This window comes from Dermacentor albipictus, chromosome 8 (genome assembly GCF_038994185.2).
Source record: "Dermacentor albipictus isolate Rhodes 1998 colony chromosome 8, USDA_Dalb.pri_finalv2, whole genome shotgun sequence".
NCBI classification, from domain to species: Eukaryota; Metazoa; Arthropoda; class Arachnida; order Ixodida; family Ixodidae; genus Dermacentor; species Dermacentor albipictus.
In genome coordinates this window covers 20,275,571-20,292,453 of record NC_091828.1, presented here as the reverse complement: position 1 = coordinate 20,292,453, position 16,883 = coordinate 20,275,571, and the positions used below count along the sequence as shown (strand labels likewise).

Here is a 16,883-nt window from a genome sequence, read left to right as displayed (position 1 = left end):
TTTCATTGAACTCCCATAAACAAGTTATTATGGGTCCTGAAGTGTAGTGAACTATCACTTATATTTTTGATGGCCCTAACAGTGTGCCATTTACAGCAGAACACACAGTAAAAGTGTCATTTCCTTAAATGTGGCTTTGAATATGGCCTTAAATATGGGCCTTTTTTCTTTTCTGTTGTGTTTCTTGCATGACAAAGCACTTGTATATAATTATTTATGTATAAGACTGCCAATATCAGATCATAAAATGGTATGAAATGAAAAGCTAAATAATCTATAAACTTCAGACCTACTCCTAGTTGTACTTCATGATCCGACAATGAACACACAAAAATAAAATAATAGCCTCAATCAAAATGCAATTGCTCCAAAGTACTAAGAGAATGCTTCTGTTCTCATGAAATTGGGTGTAATATCTTAAAAATAAATCATTGTACACCATCCACCTGCACTGTGAAGTTTGAATAGTGCTGAGGTAGGCGGACATTTTTTTTTTTGCCGGGAGTATTATGGGAATGTACTTCACTAAGTGCACTGGTTAGCCGTAACATTTTAAATATAAATTAGAGGGGGTAGATTCATGGCTGGTGCATTTGGCTTGAAACAACTATTCTGCACTGATATTCAAATACAGTTAAACCTCGATATAACAAAGTCGGTAAGATTGGAAATTTGCTTCGTTATATCGAAAATTCGCTGTATTGAAATTATACTTTTTTTTACAAGCAAGTACAGTCACTGATTTATTTTTCTTACATGGAAAAGGACTGCAGAATTTTCCAAATTATCAGGCAATCAAAAGAAGCAAACTTGAATGAGAAAACAATTTATTATGATAAATTTACGAGTCTGTGACGAATGATACTGTTTCGTGCCACGTATGTCGACCATATCTTCACATCGGCAGTTTGAACTAAGCAAAGCCGTCCAGGCCTTCACATGCACTCTGCCCCCACAGCTGATAGTGGCGCTCGCACTAGAACGACGCTATCATGAAAAGTGCAGGCAACGGGGAGCGAATGCGTCATCTGCCTCTCGCTCCAACAGGTCACCGAAACTCGAGATTACGCAACCTCCAACACTAAATCCGCAGGACAGCTTACATGGTGCCACGCCATCTTGGCATGCCCACTCTGTGCACATGCGGCAGATTACCTTTAAAGCAGGGTGCGCAGCTGTCTATGTGCTCAGCCGCACTTAAAGCCATGCGCAGCCATGGCCCAGACACGTGCAAGAATTTAAAAGCAGTGACACTCACCCCTTCTGGTCTTTGTGTCCAGCACAGGTACAGCGAATATAGGTGCTCTCGACTGGAGCTGACATGTATTCAACTCATTCACTCTACCCTGAGTGCTGCAACAGATGCTGCCGCTACAGTGAAACCTCATTAAACCGTAGTTGGCTGGAGCCCGGAAAAAGTCTGTACTAAATGGTAGTTCTGCTTAACCGAAATAGCAAGAGATCGCCTCAAACTTACTGAAGCTGCGAGCCACCAGCCCCCTCTTCTTGGCAAACACTCGCATGGCACATTCCTCATTGTCATTACGTATTCTCCGTGCATGCCCGTGGTAGCGCTGCAGAAGTCGCGGGGTGCCTTTTTCATTGTGGGGAGCTGTTCTCGTCGTGACGATTGCATTCATGAGGCTGAAGTAACGCGCAGCTTCTTCCACTGTCGGGCCTGAATTGCTCGTGCTAGTCGCTAGTCGCTAGTCGACACTTCGGCAACTACAGAAGCAACAATGGCGAAAAGTCAAACCTTATAGCCGACACCTCTTCGCGGTCGCAGCAGTGCCGCCGAGCAGCTTCTTCGTATTTCAAATGCCACACGCCGTAGTCAGCGTAGAACCCTGTCGCATGCTAGCGCAGACTTCTTTGTGCCACGTTCTACAGCACAAACAATCTCTAATTTTTCTTCTAGGCTGAGCACCCGGCATCCTTTTTTATTCAAGCTTTGGCACGATGTGAGTCCTTGGTTGCACGATGCCATAACGCTCTCTGGCACGGCGCCGAAATGATGTTGATGTTCATGTGGTTTCACGCGCAAACGCGCAGGGCGCTTGAAGGCTGTTGTTCCGCCAAACCTACCCGCCGTGGTTGCACAGTGGCCACGGCGTTAGGCTGCTGAGCACGAGGTCGCGGGATCGAATCCCGGCCACGGCGGCCACACTTCGATGGGGGCGACATGTGAACGCATCCATGTAGATTTAGGTGCACATTAGAGAACCCCAGGTGGTCGAAATTTCTGGAGTTCTCCACTACGGCATGCCTCATAATCAGAAAGTGGTTTTGGCACGTAAAACCCCATATATTTTTTCTGCCAGGCCACCCTATAGAGATGACGCACCACCGTGTCTATGTGATGAAAAGTGGAACCACTACGCATTCCCTATACCAACCAATACATATGCAATAAGCTGGTACGGTTTATGCAGATACAAAGCACATTATGTTCAATGGCCGCTGAGTCGGGGATTTGACTTTACTAGTTTTTAAACGAAAGTGCTGTTTAAGCGTGTACGGTTTAACGAGGTTTTACCGTATTGGAGTCACCACTGAGGTCACCATTTTGGTTAGGCGTGTGCGTGCTGACCAGCCAAGTTGGAAATTATCTGGCGAAGGCCAATCTCGGGATCGAAATAGCAAACGTTTGGACCGATAGAAATGCATGGGCACTGGTTGGGACCTTCAGTAGGGATCAAATTAACCGAAAAATTGAAATAACCAGAGTTTATTTAGCGGAAGTCTGCTGTCTAGTTACTGTCAGTGTCGTACAGCACCACATGTGATAGATTTCACTTGTTTATCATTTTCAAGCTCCTCAGTTTACCTGACCTCCATTTGTTAGTGGCATTACACGTATCAATTAAGTAATGCAAATAAGCTTTTCTTGCTGAAAAGATTCCAGCAACCTTGATACTTCACACTGTTTAGAAATAGAAAATTATACATATTCAATTCAATACTCGAAGGTTGTTTTTCTTGAATGTAGTTCGTGTTAGGTTTGGTTTGAGCGCCCCTATTAACCCTTTCACTGTCTGCTTTTTTGCAAGTGACGCAACACCAATGTTGTTTTCTTTTTTCTTGGATATTATGAAGCAAACAACAGTTTATTTTTGCTTATGCAGAAGGGAAAAAAATGACGCAGATAATGGCAAATTCACTCTTGATAGAGTCCTTACATTCCTATCTCCGTTTCTTACCTCCCACACAGTCTCATCTTGATGTGCACGTTTCTGCGATAGCGCTGCCAGGTCAAGGTAAAAAATTCGCCCGGTTGAAGTTTGTTCTTTCTTGGATGACAAGCTGTCATCTAAATATAATCTGAGCTTTGCTTGCATTCAAAGCCATCTCAATGCGGTCACGTGGCCGTGTTCAAAAAAGGGGTGCTTTTGTTTATTCACACTTGACCAATTGGAGCAGAGAGAGCCTCAGATGGAACAGAGAGCAACAGATGAAAGACATATGACAGAGGGCAGAGCCATCTTGGAGAAAGCACACCGACAAACGGAGCACCTTCATTTCATTGCTCGAAAGGAGGCACGCTGCAGCAAAGACAGCGCAAGACAGGGGAAAAAAAGCAGAAAAAAAAAGCCTTCTATAAACTTGGAACAAGTGCGAGAACATGCGAGAGTGATGGCCTTGCACCATGATGAGAATATGGGGAAGGGAGAATTGCTGCTGTGGTAGTGTACAAAACCTGCGAAGGCACCCACTCTGCACAGTAGAACCACACCCTCGAAGTGGTGTGTTCCACAGTGTCACTCACAAAATCCCTGACCGAGCAGACCCAAGGAGAGGAGAAAATATCCTCCCAGAAATGTACACATGTTGGAACTGCCTCGGAGCCATGCCAACTATGTTACTATGCACATGCAAATGGAGGGAGTTGTGGGGAATGTGCTGGTACGTCAGTGACATGGCGGTACAGAAATGGAGAAATGTACTAGCATGTCAGTGACACTGAAAGGGTTAATTCTGTTTACTCGTCTTCTCAGCAGGGCATTTTGGTCATTAGAAGTGACTAGAAGCCCGTGCATGCTTGAGATACAGGTTGTCTTAGTATAAGCAAGGCCAATTCACCGACAGTGTGTTAATTTGCGTTATTTGCATTTGACGACTAAGGAGCCCATCTTGGCATTGACACGTAGCTTTCAAAGCTGGTACTGTTAGTACAAGGAGGTGTGTTTTTCTCTTAAAATAGTGGAGAATGTTTTTTTTCCGTTTATCGCTGCTCTGTTCTCGCTCAAATTTCACACAATTAAGCACTTTATATGGCCCGGATCGTTTGGTATAACACTTGGCGATGTTGCTTGCCTGGTACGTAAGAAAAATAAACTTCGAACTCGTCTTCTTCTATGCCCCTCCCATTGAAGGATGTTTAAAAAACATGGTGGCTCTATCACTTCCGGCAACTACAGCAACGCGTGGCCTTCAACAACGCATGGCCTTCAAAATTAGTTTCCCCTCTTGGAGGCACATAAAAAAACGCTGACAAACAAATTCACAAGAAAGAAACTTTCTTTATATTATAGACTGCTTCTGCAGAAAAGCTTGTAGACCGTTCACGCAGCAAACGAAAATGTGTGTGTGTGTGTGTGTGTGTGTGCGTGCGTGCGTGCGTGCGTGCGTGTGTGTGTGTGTGTTTCATACTCCAGAAACTGATAGCAGTGTTTGTGCAAAGAGCACTTCTCAGATCCAAGTAATGAGAAATTTTTCTCTTGTGATACCCTTAATCTGTTGCTGACTCCACTCCGAGGCAGATTGATAGACCAATAATGGCTGATATGGAATGCACACTGAACATGACCTGTGCAAAGGCAATGTGGAGAGGAAAATCAGGCTGAACAAGTCCTGGCAGTGCTTGTCCGGTCTTGTTTTCGCGTTGCCTTTGAGCTGTTCAGATTCTGATATGTAATGTAGGTGCGCACTTTGTTGCATTGTGTATTCCACGGTCATCCTTCCATCCATGCCAGTCTTGGTAACTTGGTGAAGTCGCTACATTTAGCAAGTTTTTGGTCACCTTAACGACAGCTTTGCTTTTCTTCGTATTTTTAAAAACGATAACATAACTGTAAATAGCTGGTAAATTGCCTGAGTAAGATTTATCACATTATAATTTGGCTAAAAGCATCGCTTCACCTAATTTTATTGCAAGGAATATATATGGCCCTCAGCTTCTTAAGGCACACTTCTGAAGCGTTTGTACTTTTGGAGACAAACTTAAATACTTATTGGTGAGCCATTTGGGTGCATCAGAGCTGACTTTGTAGGTGAAGTACACTCTTCATATCCTGACAGCATTTCAAAAAGTTGGGGACTTTCTCTTGTGTTTTCACATTCCGACCCATCACTGGCCACTCCTGCAGGTAAAGGTATAGTTTAAAAATAATATGCAAGATGTGGAGGGCACCGAAGCACAGGGGGGGTGGGGGGAGACACAATTTGTAAAATTCTAAAAGAGACAAAATGCCAAGTAAGTCATCAGTGTCATCATTGTCGTTATCGCTTTTCACTAGATCAAGTGTTTTGTGAGTGACTGGCTTCATTGTACAAAAAAAAAAATGCCGTTGTAGATCTGCACACATGTGATGTGACTTTTCCACTGAATATATATTAAGTGCAAATAAGTGAGCTGTTATGTATGTGCTGTACAGTCCCTGCACCCCAGGTGGCGCCGGTGTTTTGACCGACTCACCGCCATGGCTAGGGGCCACCTGACTCGGAGGCTGATGAAGACGCAGCGTGTGCAGTCAATCATTCAGACCATCAAGGTCAGTGTAGCTTTGGCTGTTACAGTTCCATCTAAGAAATGGCAGTCCATGCAGCTGGTAGTAGCAGGATACAAAGGGAATCGTGTCAGTGTTGTCAGAGAAGTGAACTACACAGTTGAAAAAAAATTTGTGCTAGTCCAGGGATTGAAGTTCTAATCTAGAGCAGTCAGTTTCTCTGCCATTTGAGCTAATGCAGAGGCTAGCAGGTTGTAGCACAAAACTGATTTAATGACTTGAAGTGCTGGAAGGTTTTTTTGTCTCGAGGTCCCTCAACAAAATTATTGGAAATGAAATCTCTTGGATCTGCTGGTTTCTTGTTTGCCCCACCTGTGGTCCTGGCAGGGAATACGGAAAATCCTTTCAACTGCAAGTGCCACAAAGTATGGGAACTCGGAAGCATACACCATAAGCTGACCTCAAGGCACGTAGTGTCCGGGGATCTTTCATGTGTAGTTCATGCCGTTTCGCGCCATCAGTAGCTTTAGCATGGAATACCAAAGTGCCCAATGTACCGTCCTTTTCAAGGCATAAAGGTGGCCAGGGATGAGAATGCTTGTTATGCAATGAGTATGGAGAATGAGAGGATCGAGGGGCTCGATTTTAGGTAAGAGTGATATGAAAAGCCTGAATGCGGGTGTTTAACAGATGGGGGGAAAAAAACAGATGAAGTGTGTGATATGCAGGACACCTTGGAGTGTGCATTGCGTTTGCATGGAGAGCCACACATACGCAGTGGACTGGTGACTCCGCAGGATGTCGAGCTGCACCAGAGGCTCATCACGCAGGTAAGACAGGGAGAGAAAGCTTTTTGCTGCGATGCAGAGTGTCCGGCCGGTAAACTGAGTGTTGCATCAGTAACTGCACGAGATGTCACTTGATGTCATGTCATGAGATGTACTTGTCCTGCTTAACCACTGGCTGATCACCATTCAAATTTTGGATATAGGTAGCATAGGTAGCAGAACATAGTTAGAACTAGATAGCACATAGAACATAGGTAGCAGCAGGTAGATAACATAGCTACGAATATAACTTCAACAATACGGCTGTTTGCCGATAATTGTGTAATTTATAGACAGATAACCACCCCTGATGACGTTGCCATATTACAAAAAGATTTAGCCACGTTAGCTGAATGGTGTCGCGTATGGGAGATGGAAATTAATGCAGATAAAACTAAGGTCATGACATTTTCTTCCAAGCTAACCTTTCCATCTAACGTATACACACTACGCAATTGCATACTCGAACAAACCTTTTCCTTTAAATATCTGGGCATTATTCTTACATCTGATTTAAGCTGGGCCATACATATTGAGCATATTACTAAGAAGGCAATAAAAAAACTTGGCTTTTTAAAACTCCGTCTGTACCTTGCAAACAGTGACACAAGACTTCGTGCATACATCTCCCTTATCAGAACAACCCTCGATTATGCCTCAATTATTTGGAACCCTCACACAGCTAACCTTTTTGATTGCATCGAATCAATTCAAAATAAGGCTGCCCGCTTTATTTTGCGCTCCTACTCTCCATATCAAAGTGTGTCGGCATTAAAGCAGACCCTTAATCTTCTGGATCTTGACACACAACGGAAATATTTCCGTCTGTCTTTTTTTCACTCCCTTTACTATTGTGGTTCATCTTTTTCATCTGCTTCCATCTTACCTGTCCATTATCTGTCCACCCGCAATGACCATGTATGCAAAGTGTCTCCCATATTTGCTAGGACCAAAAAATTCGGGAATTCCCCTTTGGTGTTATCAGTGAATGAATGAAACGCCCTACCTCAAGATATTGTAACAATCACTGACCCGTCTGCCTTCCAATCAGCCCTGCGCACATTTTAAAATGTATAAAATGTTCAGCTGCCTCTTCTTGACTGGCCTGTGTTATATATATGTATAATTTCTAAATGTACATTTACCCGCAGCTGCCTGCCACTTGTGCCTTGTTTGAAAGTGCCATGGACAGCAAATATGAATTGTACCATGTACTCTCACGCCAATTACTTTTCGTTTTCTTTTTCTATTTTTTCATCTTTTTTCTACAAAGTGTTTCTTCTACCGAAATCTGCGCTTGATTGTTGCCTTCAGTCATTTTTATTACGTTGAAATACCATGTGTGAATTGTATCCCCCCTTATGTAATGCCCTCTTGGGGCCTTTAGGGTATTGAAAATAAATTAATAAATGAAATTTTACAGTATGTTCAGTTCAATGCCACGTTTGTGCACGGTGCTCGCCTGTTTCATTAACAGTGAGTCCGAGCGCACATTGTTTGCAGTGACAGCGCTTAAGAGACCCTTCACAGATGCATGCCAGTCTGAGCAACTGAAACTTGCAGCTTAGCTGTATAAGTGAGTTCTCGGACTCACTGGAAGTATTGAGGGTCCCATACGCAAACAATAAGAAAAAAATATAACGTAGCAACAACAGTTGCAAAGTTCAGGTACACATTGTCATCAAGTAAAAAAGGTTGTAGTTTGCGTCCATTTATTTCTTCTCTACCTTTGCACTTTTATTCGTTTTCGCGGGTTTCTTTTTGTACTCCTGTAGATCACGAGCATGTATGCACAACTGCTAAATTGCAAATATTGCAAGTGCGGCGGCAGAAGAAACGTCAATAGCTTTCCCTCGAGGAGTGCACAAACAATGTCTAACTGATCGCGAACGCATACACTATAGCTTAAAGGAGGTTTCCTATAAGCACTTCCCAACCATAGGGCAAGGCTGCTCTTAAGGTCGCCTACATTACTTAGGCTCAGAACCATATTACTTGGCGGCCCGACTGGCCACTCTGAGGATTTGTCCTTTGAGTGAAAGTCTCTGCCGATGCACCCTTCTCTCATGTGGTGTCTCAGCCTTGGGCGGTGCTCCAGTATCAGATGCCTGAGATAGGCAGCCCAGACTGTGAGCTGTTTGGTGTACCTCTATCCATACGCAACAAGTGAATTCCCAGTGAGCACTGAAAGTTTTTTTTCTTCCTTTTCTCTTTTTTTTCACGCTACTTTTAAGTGCTGTTAAAATTCATTGAAAATATGTCGTGTATCTCGGTAAACACTGAAACCTTTTTCCTTTTTCTTTTTTTTCACACAAGTTTTAAGTGGTGTTCAAATGTGCTGAAAATATATAGTGTACCTATATATAGAAAATATATAGTGTATGTAGTGTAAGGCCCACTAAGCTTCAACAAAGACACTCCCTCACCAGAACAGGAATTGGCCTCCCTGGTGCAGTATTCAGCCACTCCCTCCCTCATGATTCCTCCAATTAACCCATGGCCATCAGTCGCCAGCAGCTGTTGAGCACCTGACCTACACAGTGGTCAGACCTGTAACGCAGCAGAGGGTGCTAAGGTTCTCCGTACCTGGGCAGGAACCTTTAACAGCCAAACTCTGTCGAGTGAGACTAGCTTAGCAGGACTCTTTGAGGAACTATTAGACATTGTCTGGGACATAATTGGCCTTAGTGAGATTAGAAGAACTGGTGAAGCTTATACAGTGCTGACTAGTGGCCATGTCCTCTGCTATTGTGGTCTCCCAGATAAGAAGCAATACGGGGTAGGAATCCTAATCCATAAGGACATAGCGGGCAACATTGAGGAATTCTGCAGCACTAGTAAAAGGGTCACATTAGTCCTACTCAAACTTAACATGAGGTATAGATTAAAGGTAGTACAAGCGTATGCTCCAACATCCAGTCATGATGATAAGGAAGTGGAGCAGTTTTATGAAGATGTTGAATTAGTGACAAGAAAAGTGTAAACTCAGTATACTGTAGTAATATGCGACTTAATGCAAAAGTAGGGAAAAAACAGGCTGGTGAACAAGCAATTTTGCAACTACGGCGTCGGTTATAGGAACACTAGAGGAGAGATGCTGGTAGAATTCGCAGAAAGGAATAAGCTGAGAATAATGAACACGTTTTTCAGGAAGCGTAGTAACAGAAAGCGAACCTGGAAAAGCCTTAATGGTGAATCAAGTAATTAAATTGATTTCATACTTTCTGCTGATACTATCATAGTGCAGGATGTAGAAGTGATAGGTTGGGTAAAGTGCAGTGATCATAGGTTAGCGAGAGCCAGGATTCACCTCAATTTGAAGAGAGAAAGAGTAAAGTAGGTCAGGAAGAAACAGGTCAACCTAGAGGCAGACTTTTCTGTGATCACTTAGCTACCTTCGCCTTTGACAAGTTGCACCACCAGACAAATTCACAATGTCATCATATTTTATAACTAAAGAGCTAAATAATTATATCTCCAATAATCACAAATGTATTATTCATTTTAATGCACAAAGCATACGCAGATGCTATGATAACTTTTCAAATCTGATTGCGACACTTTAATTCTCATGGTAAATAATTGGGATCTCGGAAACTTGGCTAAGTGACCACGACAAGAACATGTTTTGCTTTCCTAACCATGAAGCAGAATACTCAAATCGTCTGTACAGCTGTCATGGCGGTGCCACATTCTAGACTTTAAGTACTCTTTTGTATAAAAGAAGGCACAACCTTCTTCTCAGCATACAAACTGTGAGTCAGTATGGGTAGAACTTAAAGGTCACTTTATTAATGTGGACAACAAAAATCTAATAATAGGTTGTGTATATCTCTTGCCTTCATCGTGTATGAAAGATTTCTTCGCCGCACTTCATGTAGTGCTGAATATCCTTGCAGACGAGAATAAAGATGTTATAATTATAGGCAATATTAACATTAACCTCGCAGACAGCTCGTCTGCCTAGGCCCTACAATATTCAAATTGCTTCAATAGCTTCGGTTAGGAATGCTTAATAAAAGGGCCTACGCAGTGCACTAACTGTGAAGATGGTACAATAATCGATCATGCGCTTTCAAATTTGCTGTCTCCACCAGATGTAGGCATCCTGTTACAAAATCTGACTGATCACTACCCGATATTTGTACGCTATCAGAATAATGAAAACTTTGTCAAAGCCGCTTACACAAAGCTGACACTTGAAAAAGAAGCTTTCATTTATTCACAGAGCTAAGCTGATTGGTCTTCTATAGCAAATATGAAAGATCCACAAACAGCCTTCTCGTTCTTTATATCTGTACTAAAATCATATTTTGACTGCTTCACCCGCAAAGTCAAATGCAAAATAAAGTTTGCGTCCCCACAGAATCCTTGGCTTTCAGATAAGCTTCTAGCCTTGATGGGCAAAAAAGACAATTTGTATAAGAAGAAACTACGGCCACTTAACGGCAATTTGACTAAGAGATACAAAAAATTTTCCAACTTTCTTGCTATCAAACCAAAGAAAGCTAAAAAGCTTATTACGAGAAAAAATTATTAGAATGCGAAAAAGACATTAGTAAGAAATAGAAGATAGTAAATGATTTTTTTTTAAATAGGCAGAACAATCGCGATATTTTGAAGGAAATTATTCATAATGACAGAGCGTACACCTCTTCACAAGACATTGCTGATGCTTTTGAAGAATTTTTCTTTAGCAGGGATTCGCGTATACCCACGCAATATAACCATTTAATGCAGCACCTACCTCACTCATTCTTTTCTTTTCCAACCACACCACAGGAAATAGAAAACATAATAAAAAATTTAAAAGCAAAAAGTGCAGGTCTTGATAATGTGCATTCGAATCACATCAAGCTAATTGTGCACCTAACCTCAGATGTTCTCGCAAGTATTATTAACCTAATGTTCAAGACTGGAACCTTCTCACAAGAACTAAAACAAGGTAGAATTACTCCTGTACTTAAAAAGGGTGACCATGCTATTTATAAAGGGTGACCGTCCCTTGATTAGTAATTATAGGCCAATATGCATTCTACCCTTTTTTTAGCAAAGCTATTGAACGGCTGGTAGAAAAGCGCCTTAGTACCTATCTAAATTCAGTATTCTTTAACCATTCCAAATCGGCTTCTGCAAGGGCTATTCATCCGAACTTGCTCTTATCACCCTAACTGAACGATTAACGATAACAATCGATAAGGACATGTATACTGGATCAGTGTTCGTGGATCTAACCAAAGCCTTTGATAAAATTAACCACTGCATTTTATCTTTTGAACTTTGAATCTATCGGAATAACAGGTCCAGCTTTAACTTTGTTACAAAATTACTTAAAGAATATAACACAAAGACTTAGAATTAATATTGTTCTTTCTAAATCCATGATAACAAGCATTGGTGTACCTCAGAGATCCATACTTGGCCCTCCTTTGTTTTTAATATATGTTAACGACCTGCCTAATTGCCTGCTTTCTTCTAACTACATTCTTTATGCAGATGACACAACTATCTTTAACTCTGACATTTGTATAGGGAACCTAGTTTCAAAACCTAATATGACTTAAACAATGTGTTAAATTGGTGCAATATTAACCAGCTCAATATAAACTCGTCTAAAACTAAATTTGTTTTATTCATATCCCACTAACGTTCATCCGCATTCATTCCTTCGCTCTACCTTGGTAATAATCTTATCATGCATAGTATTTCCTGTAACTACTTAGGTGTAGAACTTGATTCTAACCTTAAATTTTATCAACACATAGCCAACATTAGGCAGAGGGCAACATACGAAATAAGAACACTTCTAAAAGCTTGGTATGTATTTAACCAGAAAACACTACTCTCTTTATACTAATTTATCCATTCACATATAAACTATTGCATTGCATGCTGGGCCAATACGTATCGTACCCACTTACAATCATTACAAGTATTACAAAACCAGGCTGTTAGAATAATTACATTTAGTCTTAACCATTTCAATTCCAAACTGTTATTACATAACTATAACATTCTTACTGTGGACAAACTTATTAACTTTAGTCTTGGTACGTTTTTTGTACCGAGAACTAGATAACGCTCACTGCAACAGTCTAATACCTCAATCTTGTCTAATGAATACGAATCTTACGTGATTTTGCATTAAACAATAATTTTATTCTTCTGAAGGTACGCCCAAATTATGGTAATAGAGCATCCACTTTTCGTCCGTTTCCTTCTGGAGCACACTACCTCCTACTATTAGGTCATGTAAATAATTTCAATTTAAATGAGAACTAAAAGACCATGTTTTTGTAGATTAACAGCGCAAAACAAACGAGGATGAAGGGAAAGAAGTACAGGACACTCGTTTCTTTTGCGCTGTTAATTTACGAAACATGAATCACCACCAACTCGTTCAAGTTTCTCTTCTAGTACTAAAAGACCATATTTTATCATCTGCAACCACCTAGATAAATCTTTTTTTTTTTCCCTTTTTTCTCTCTTCCAAATGTACATTTGGTTATGCTACACAAATAAAAGGTCGTTTGGTTATGTCTCATTATCCATTTACTTTCATAATGGTGTTATAGTTCTGTAATTAGTCTAACATAATAATAATTCTTATACTTTCTTTACTAGCATGTCTGCAGCTGGTTTGTATTAGTACTGCCAAACCTAAACCAATACTATGTTTTCTATTTTTTAAATATTTTACATTATTTGTTGCGACTGTTTATATTTTTTACTTATACGCTGTACAGGAGGTCCCATTACAGTCTTTGACCTCGGGACCTTCTCCTGTATAATATTCCCTTGTACTATATCTTGTCTATTAATAATAAAACCTTGTTCATTCATTCAGTCCATGAAAAGGGAGACTTTAAAGAATTCAAAAGTTATAGGCCCATTAACTTGCTCCCAGTATTATATAAAATATTCACCAAGGTAATTTGCAATAGAATAAGGGCAACACTGGACATTAGCCAACCAAGGGAACAGTTCTACCCCAAGGCCTGTTGGTTACAATGCTGCATGTTGTAGAAGATGACCATGTCACGACGTTTTCAGTAGACGTCTGCTCTTATTCTTCACCATGTCCACAGGATGCTGTTTGCTCTGACGCAACTTTTTCGTCCCATGATTGCTGAAGACCTCTTGCCTGAACAAGTACAGTAACAGCTCTGTGTCGCCTTTTGGTTTCCAACCACGACATCTTCGACCTCAACAATCACCAATTGGGCCAGACTTCAATTGTTAAGCATTACATAAATACTGGTGATGCCAGTCCTATCCATCGCCGGCCATATCGAGTTTCTGCTTCAGAGCACAAGGTTGTTCTAAATGAAGTGAACAAGATGCTTGCCAAAGGTATTGTTGAACCGTCATCAAGCCCTTGGGCGTTGTGCATGGTACTTGTTAAAAAGAAAGATGGCACATGGTGCTTCTGCATAGATTATCGTCATCTATAGGCGCCGTGCACACCGACGGACGCGCCACTGGTGGCGGCCTTGCGCAGAACACGCGGAAGCGGACCCAGGCGCGTGCCGTAGTTTGTTGTGTCATTGATCGTGCTTCTCTGTCTTATCCCCGTTTTCAGAGCAAGATAGGCAACACCATTCGCACGTGTGGGGTGGCCAAAGCTTCAGGGAATGTCGAAGAAGAATTGTTGCAGGGTGGGGGGCTCAAATACCGGTGAAAACGTGCCGGCGATACGGTTCTAATCATTCCCGGCAAAGCCTCATCAGCAGGAGCAATGGTAGCAAAAATGGATCGTCGCTTCGAGGGGAAATTTCTTGTTCTCATCCTTTCCTTTGTCTCGTCGGTGTTTTTTCCACTCAATCATAGTTAGACGCGTGAGCAACGAAGTTCATCTGCAGTGCAGCATGAGGTTTAAAGGCATTTCGCTAAAGTTTGGAATGCTGTTTGCCGCTTATATTGTTTTCCGCTTCTTTACCGCGTTGCGCTAGCTAGGCAGCACGACTGCACGAGCGCATTGCGTTGTATGTTAAAGCTACTGAAGTTTGCAAGAACTGAAATTGTTGGTTTCGTGTGGTGCGGTAAATCCTCACACCAGCTGTCGTGCACTTCATGTTTCTACATCTATTTTATGCGTGGCTTCGCACATGTTTAACTGTTGCTAGTTGCTCCATGCATAACTCTTGTCGATTCTTCTGAGCTGCGAAGTTTTCACCCTGCCTTGTTTGTAAAGGGTATATATAAATCACGCTGTGTCTTATCGGAATGATACCAAGGAAGTGCTTCTTTAACAGCTTTATTCTTTTCGCCCGAGGGCATCTTGGATATTGTTTGTGTTTTTTGGAAATGTGTTTAGAAAATAGGTAGTTGAGGGCGAGAATTGCTAATACTGTTGCATATGGTATTTTTGTTCCATTTCTCGCTGAAAAGCTCGCGTTCCGTTTGGGAAGTCATCACACCTCGATGCTGCCTGAGCAAACTTAACATGCCGAGTGATTTGTTTGTTTCACAACGTAGTCCCTTCTTGCATGTGAGTTTTGTACTCAACTGAATCTTTATTATACTTACGCTGCAGACGACTAAACCGGGCCTTGCCGCCAGCGCTCATCTACTTTGACTAGCGCTGCTCTGCCTTTAAATATATCATATGGCACCTCTTTCTAGTAATATAAAAAATTACTGAAAAGCTAGCCAGTCTTTAGCTTTGTACATTTCCAAGCAGCTCCCTTAGGCAATTTAAAATTGCACAAACTGCAGCGGGAATGGTATTTCATCGGCGTATGCAGCAGAATTGCATTGGCGGTACAGGACTAACACGCGCTTTTATTAACCCGTGTGTTTGGTGACTTCGTTGGCTAGTATACGCGTTTCCATCAATAAATTGGCAATTACTCTTCTTGAGGCGACTTCGACTGCAGTTATTCGGCGATGTCACATGTATTCATCGGCAGAAGAATCACAACGGCATATGCAGAGATTGCACCCTGCGGATTTGTTTGATATAAGTCTGCACTAACGACGGGGGCTTATTATTCAGGTACAGAAGCAGCATTGCGGCAAGGGTAGATTAAAAAAAAAAACATCAAGAGATCGCATCACTCAACAAAATTTATCGGCTAGTCAACATGAGCTCCACGTCATGTAAATGGGGTTCATGGCGTTTGTCTGCGGGACACACCTTGCACGTATGTGGACCATGTTGTACCAAACACTGGTAACATCGTGTTCATACCCACTCGCACAGAGGTCAGCATCTTCCCTACAGCTGTCACTGCAGAAGAAGCAGCCTGGCACCCGAACAAAGGAGAAATCGCAGCCATGAACTTCAGCCATCCTTGCTGCAAAGGGTTGTCGTCTGCTACTGCTCCCGCGTGTACTGTTGGAAGCGTCCGTTAGGTGGCTTTCAGTGGCCCCTCTATAGGCGGTGCACGAGGCGCATACTACATTACCAAGAAAGACGTCTACCCCTTGCCTTGCATTGACGACGCCCTCGACTGTCTCCATGGTGCCAATTACTTTTCATCAATAGACCTTCGGTATGGTTATTAGCAAATTTCTGTGGATGAAAAGGACCAAGAGAAGACTGCGTTCATCACCCCTGATGGTCTATATCAATTCAAAGAGAAGACTGCGTTCGTCACCCCTGATGGTCTATATCAATTCAAAGTTATACCATTCGGTCTATGCAACACTCCAGCAATGTTCGAACATATGATGGACTCTTTGCTTCAAGGGTTCAAATGGTCAACATGCCTCTGCTACCTAGACGACGGTCCCATATTTTCACCTACATTTGAGACTCGCCTTGAGTGCTTATCAGCTGTTCTTCAAGTCTTCCGTGAGGCTGAGCGGCAACTAAATTCATCGAAGTGTAACTTGGGTTGTCGGCAGATTACAGTGCTGGGCCACCTCGACGATGCTTCCGGTATTCAACCATACCCGTAGAAAATTCGTGCTGTCATGTTTTTTCCTGTACCTCAGTCTGTCAAAGACGTCCGAAGTATTGTAGTACTTTGCTCCTACTTCCGGCGCTTTGTTAGAGACTTCGCAGCAATTGCCCAACCGCTTACTGATCTTCTGAAGAAAAACGTGCTGTTTACGTGGGGCCCCGCTCAAAGTGCCACGTTTGCCCAGCTCACCAACATTCTCACCACGCCACCTGTACTGGCCCACTTTGACCCATCCTTTCCTACAGAGGTCCGTACCAATGCCAGTGGCATACCTGCCAACCTGGAGAGATCAAAAATGGGGGGGGGGGGGGGGCATTTATTCTTTCAACTTCCGGTGGAACCAGGAGGGGGGGTGTTTTGTTCAAACTTTCAGGCAGTGTTTGGCGAGTGCTTTTGCAGGGATCTTGCAGTAGCAGATT

General features: G+C 42.2%; 1 protein-coding gene across 3 annotated transcripts in view; it reads left to right on the top strand.

Annotated features, from left to right (window-relative positions):
- LOC135919594 (mucin-2-like) overlaps positions 1–16,883 on the top strand; it is a 117,940-nt gene that overhangs the window by 70,684 nt on the left and 30,373 nt on the right. For all 3 annotated transcript variants that reach the window (XM_065453510.1, XM_065453512.1, XM_065453511.1), the window contains exons 9-10: positions 5,655–5,771; positions 6,455–6,556. In XM_065453510.1, coding sequence (XP_065309582.1) covers positions 5,655–5,771; positions 6,455–6,556 — 219 coding nt within the window. The remainder of the gene's footprint in view (positions 1–5,654; positions 5,772–6,454; positions 6,557–16,883) is intronic.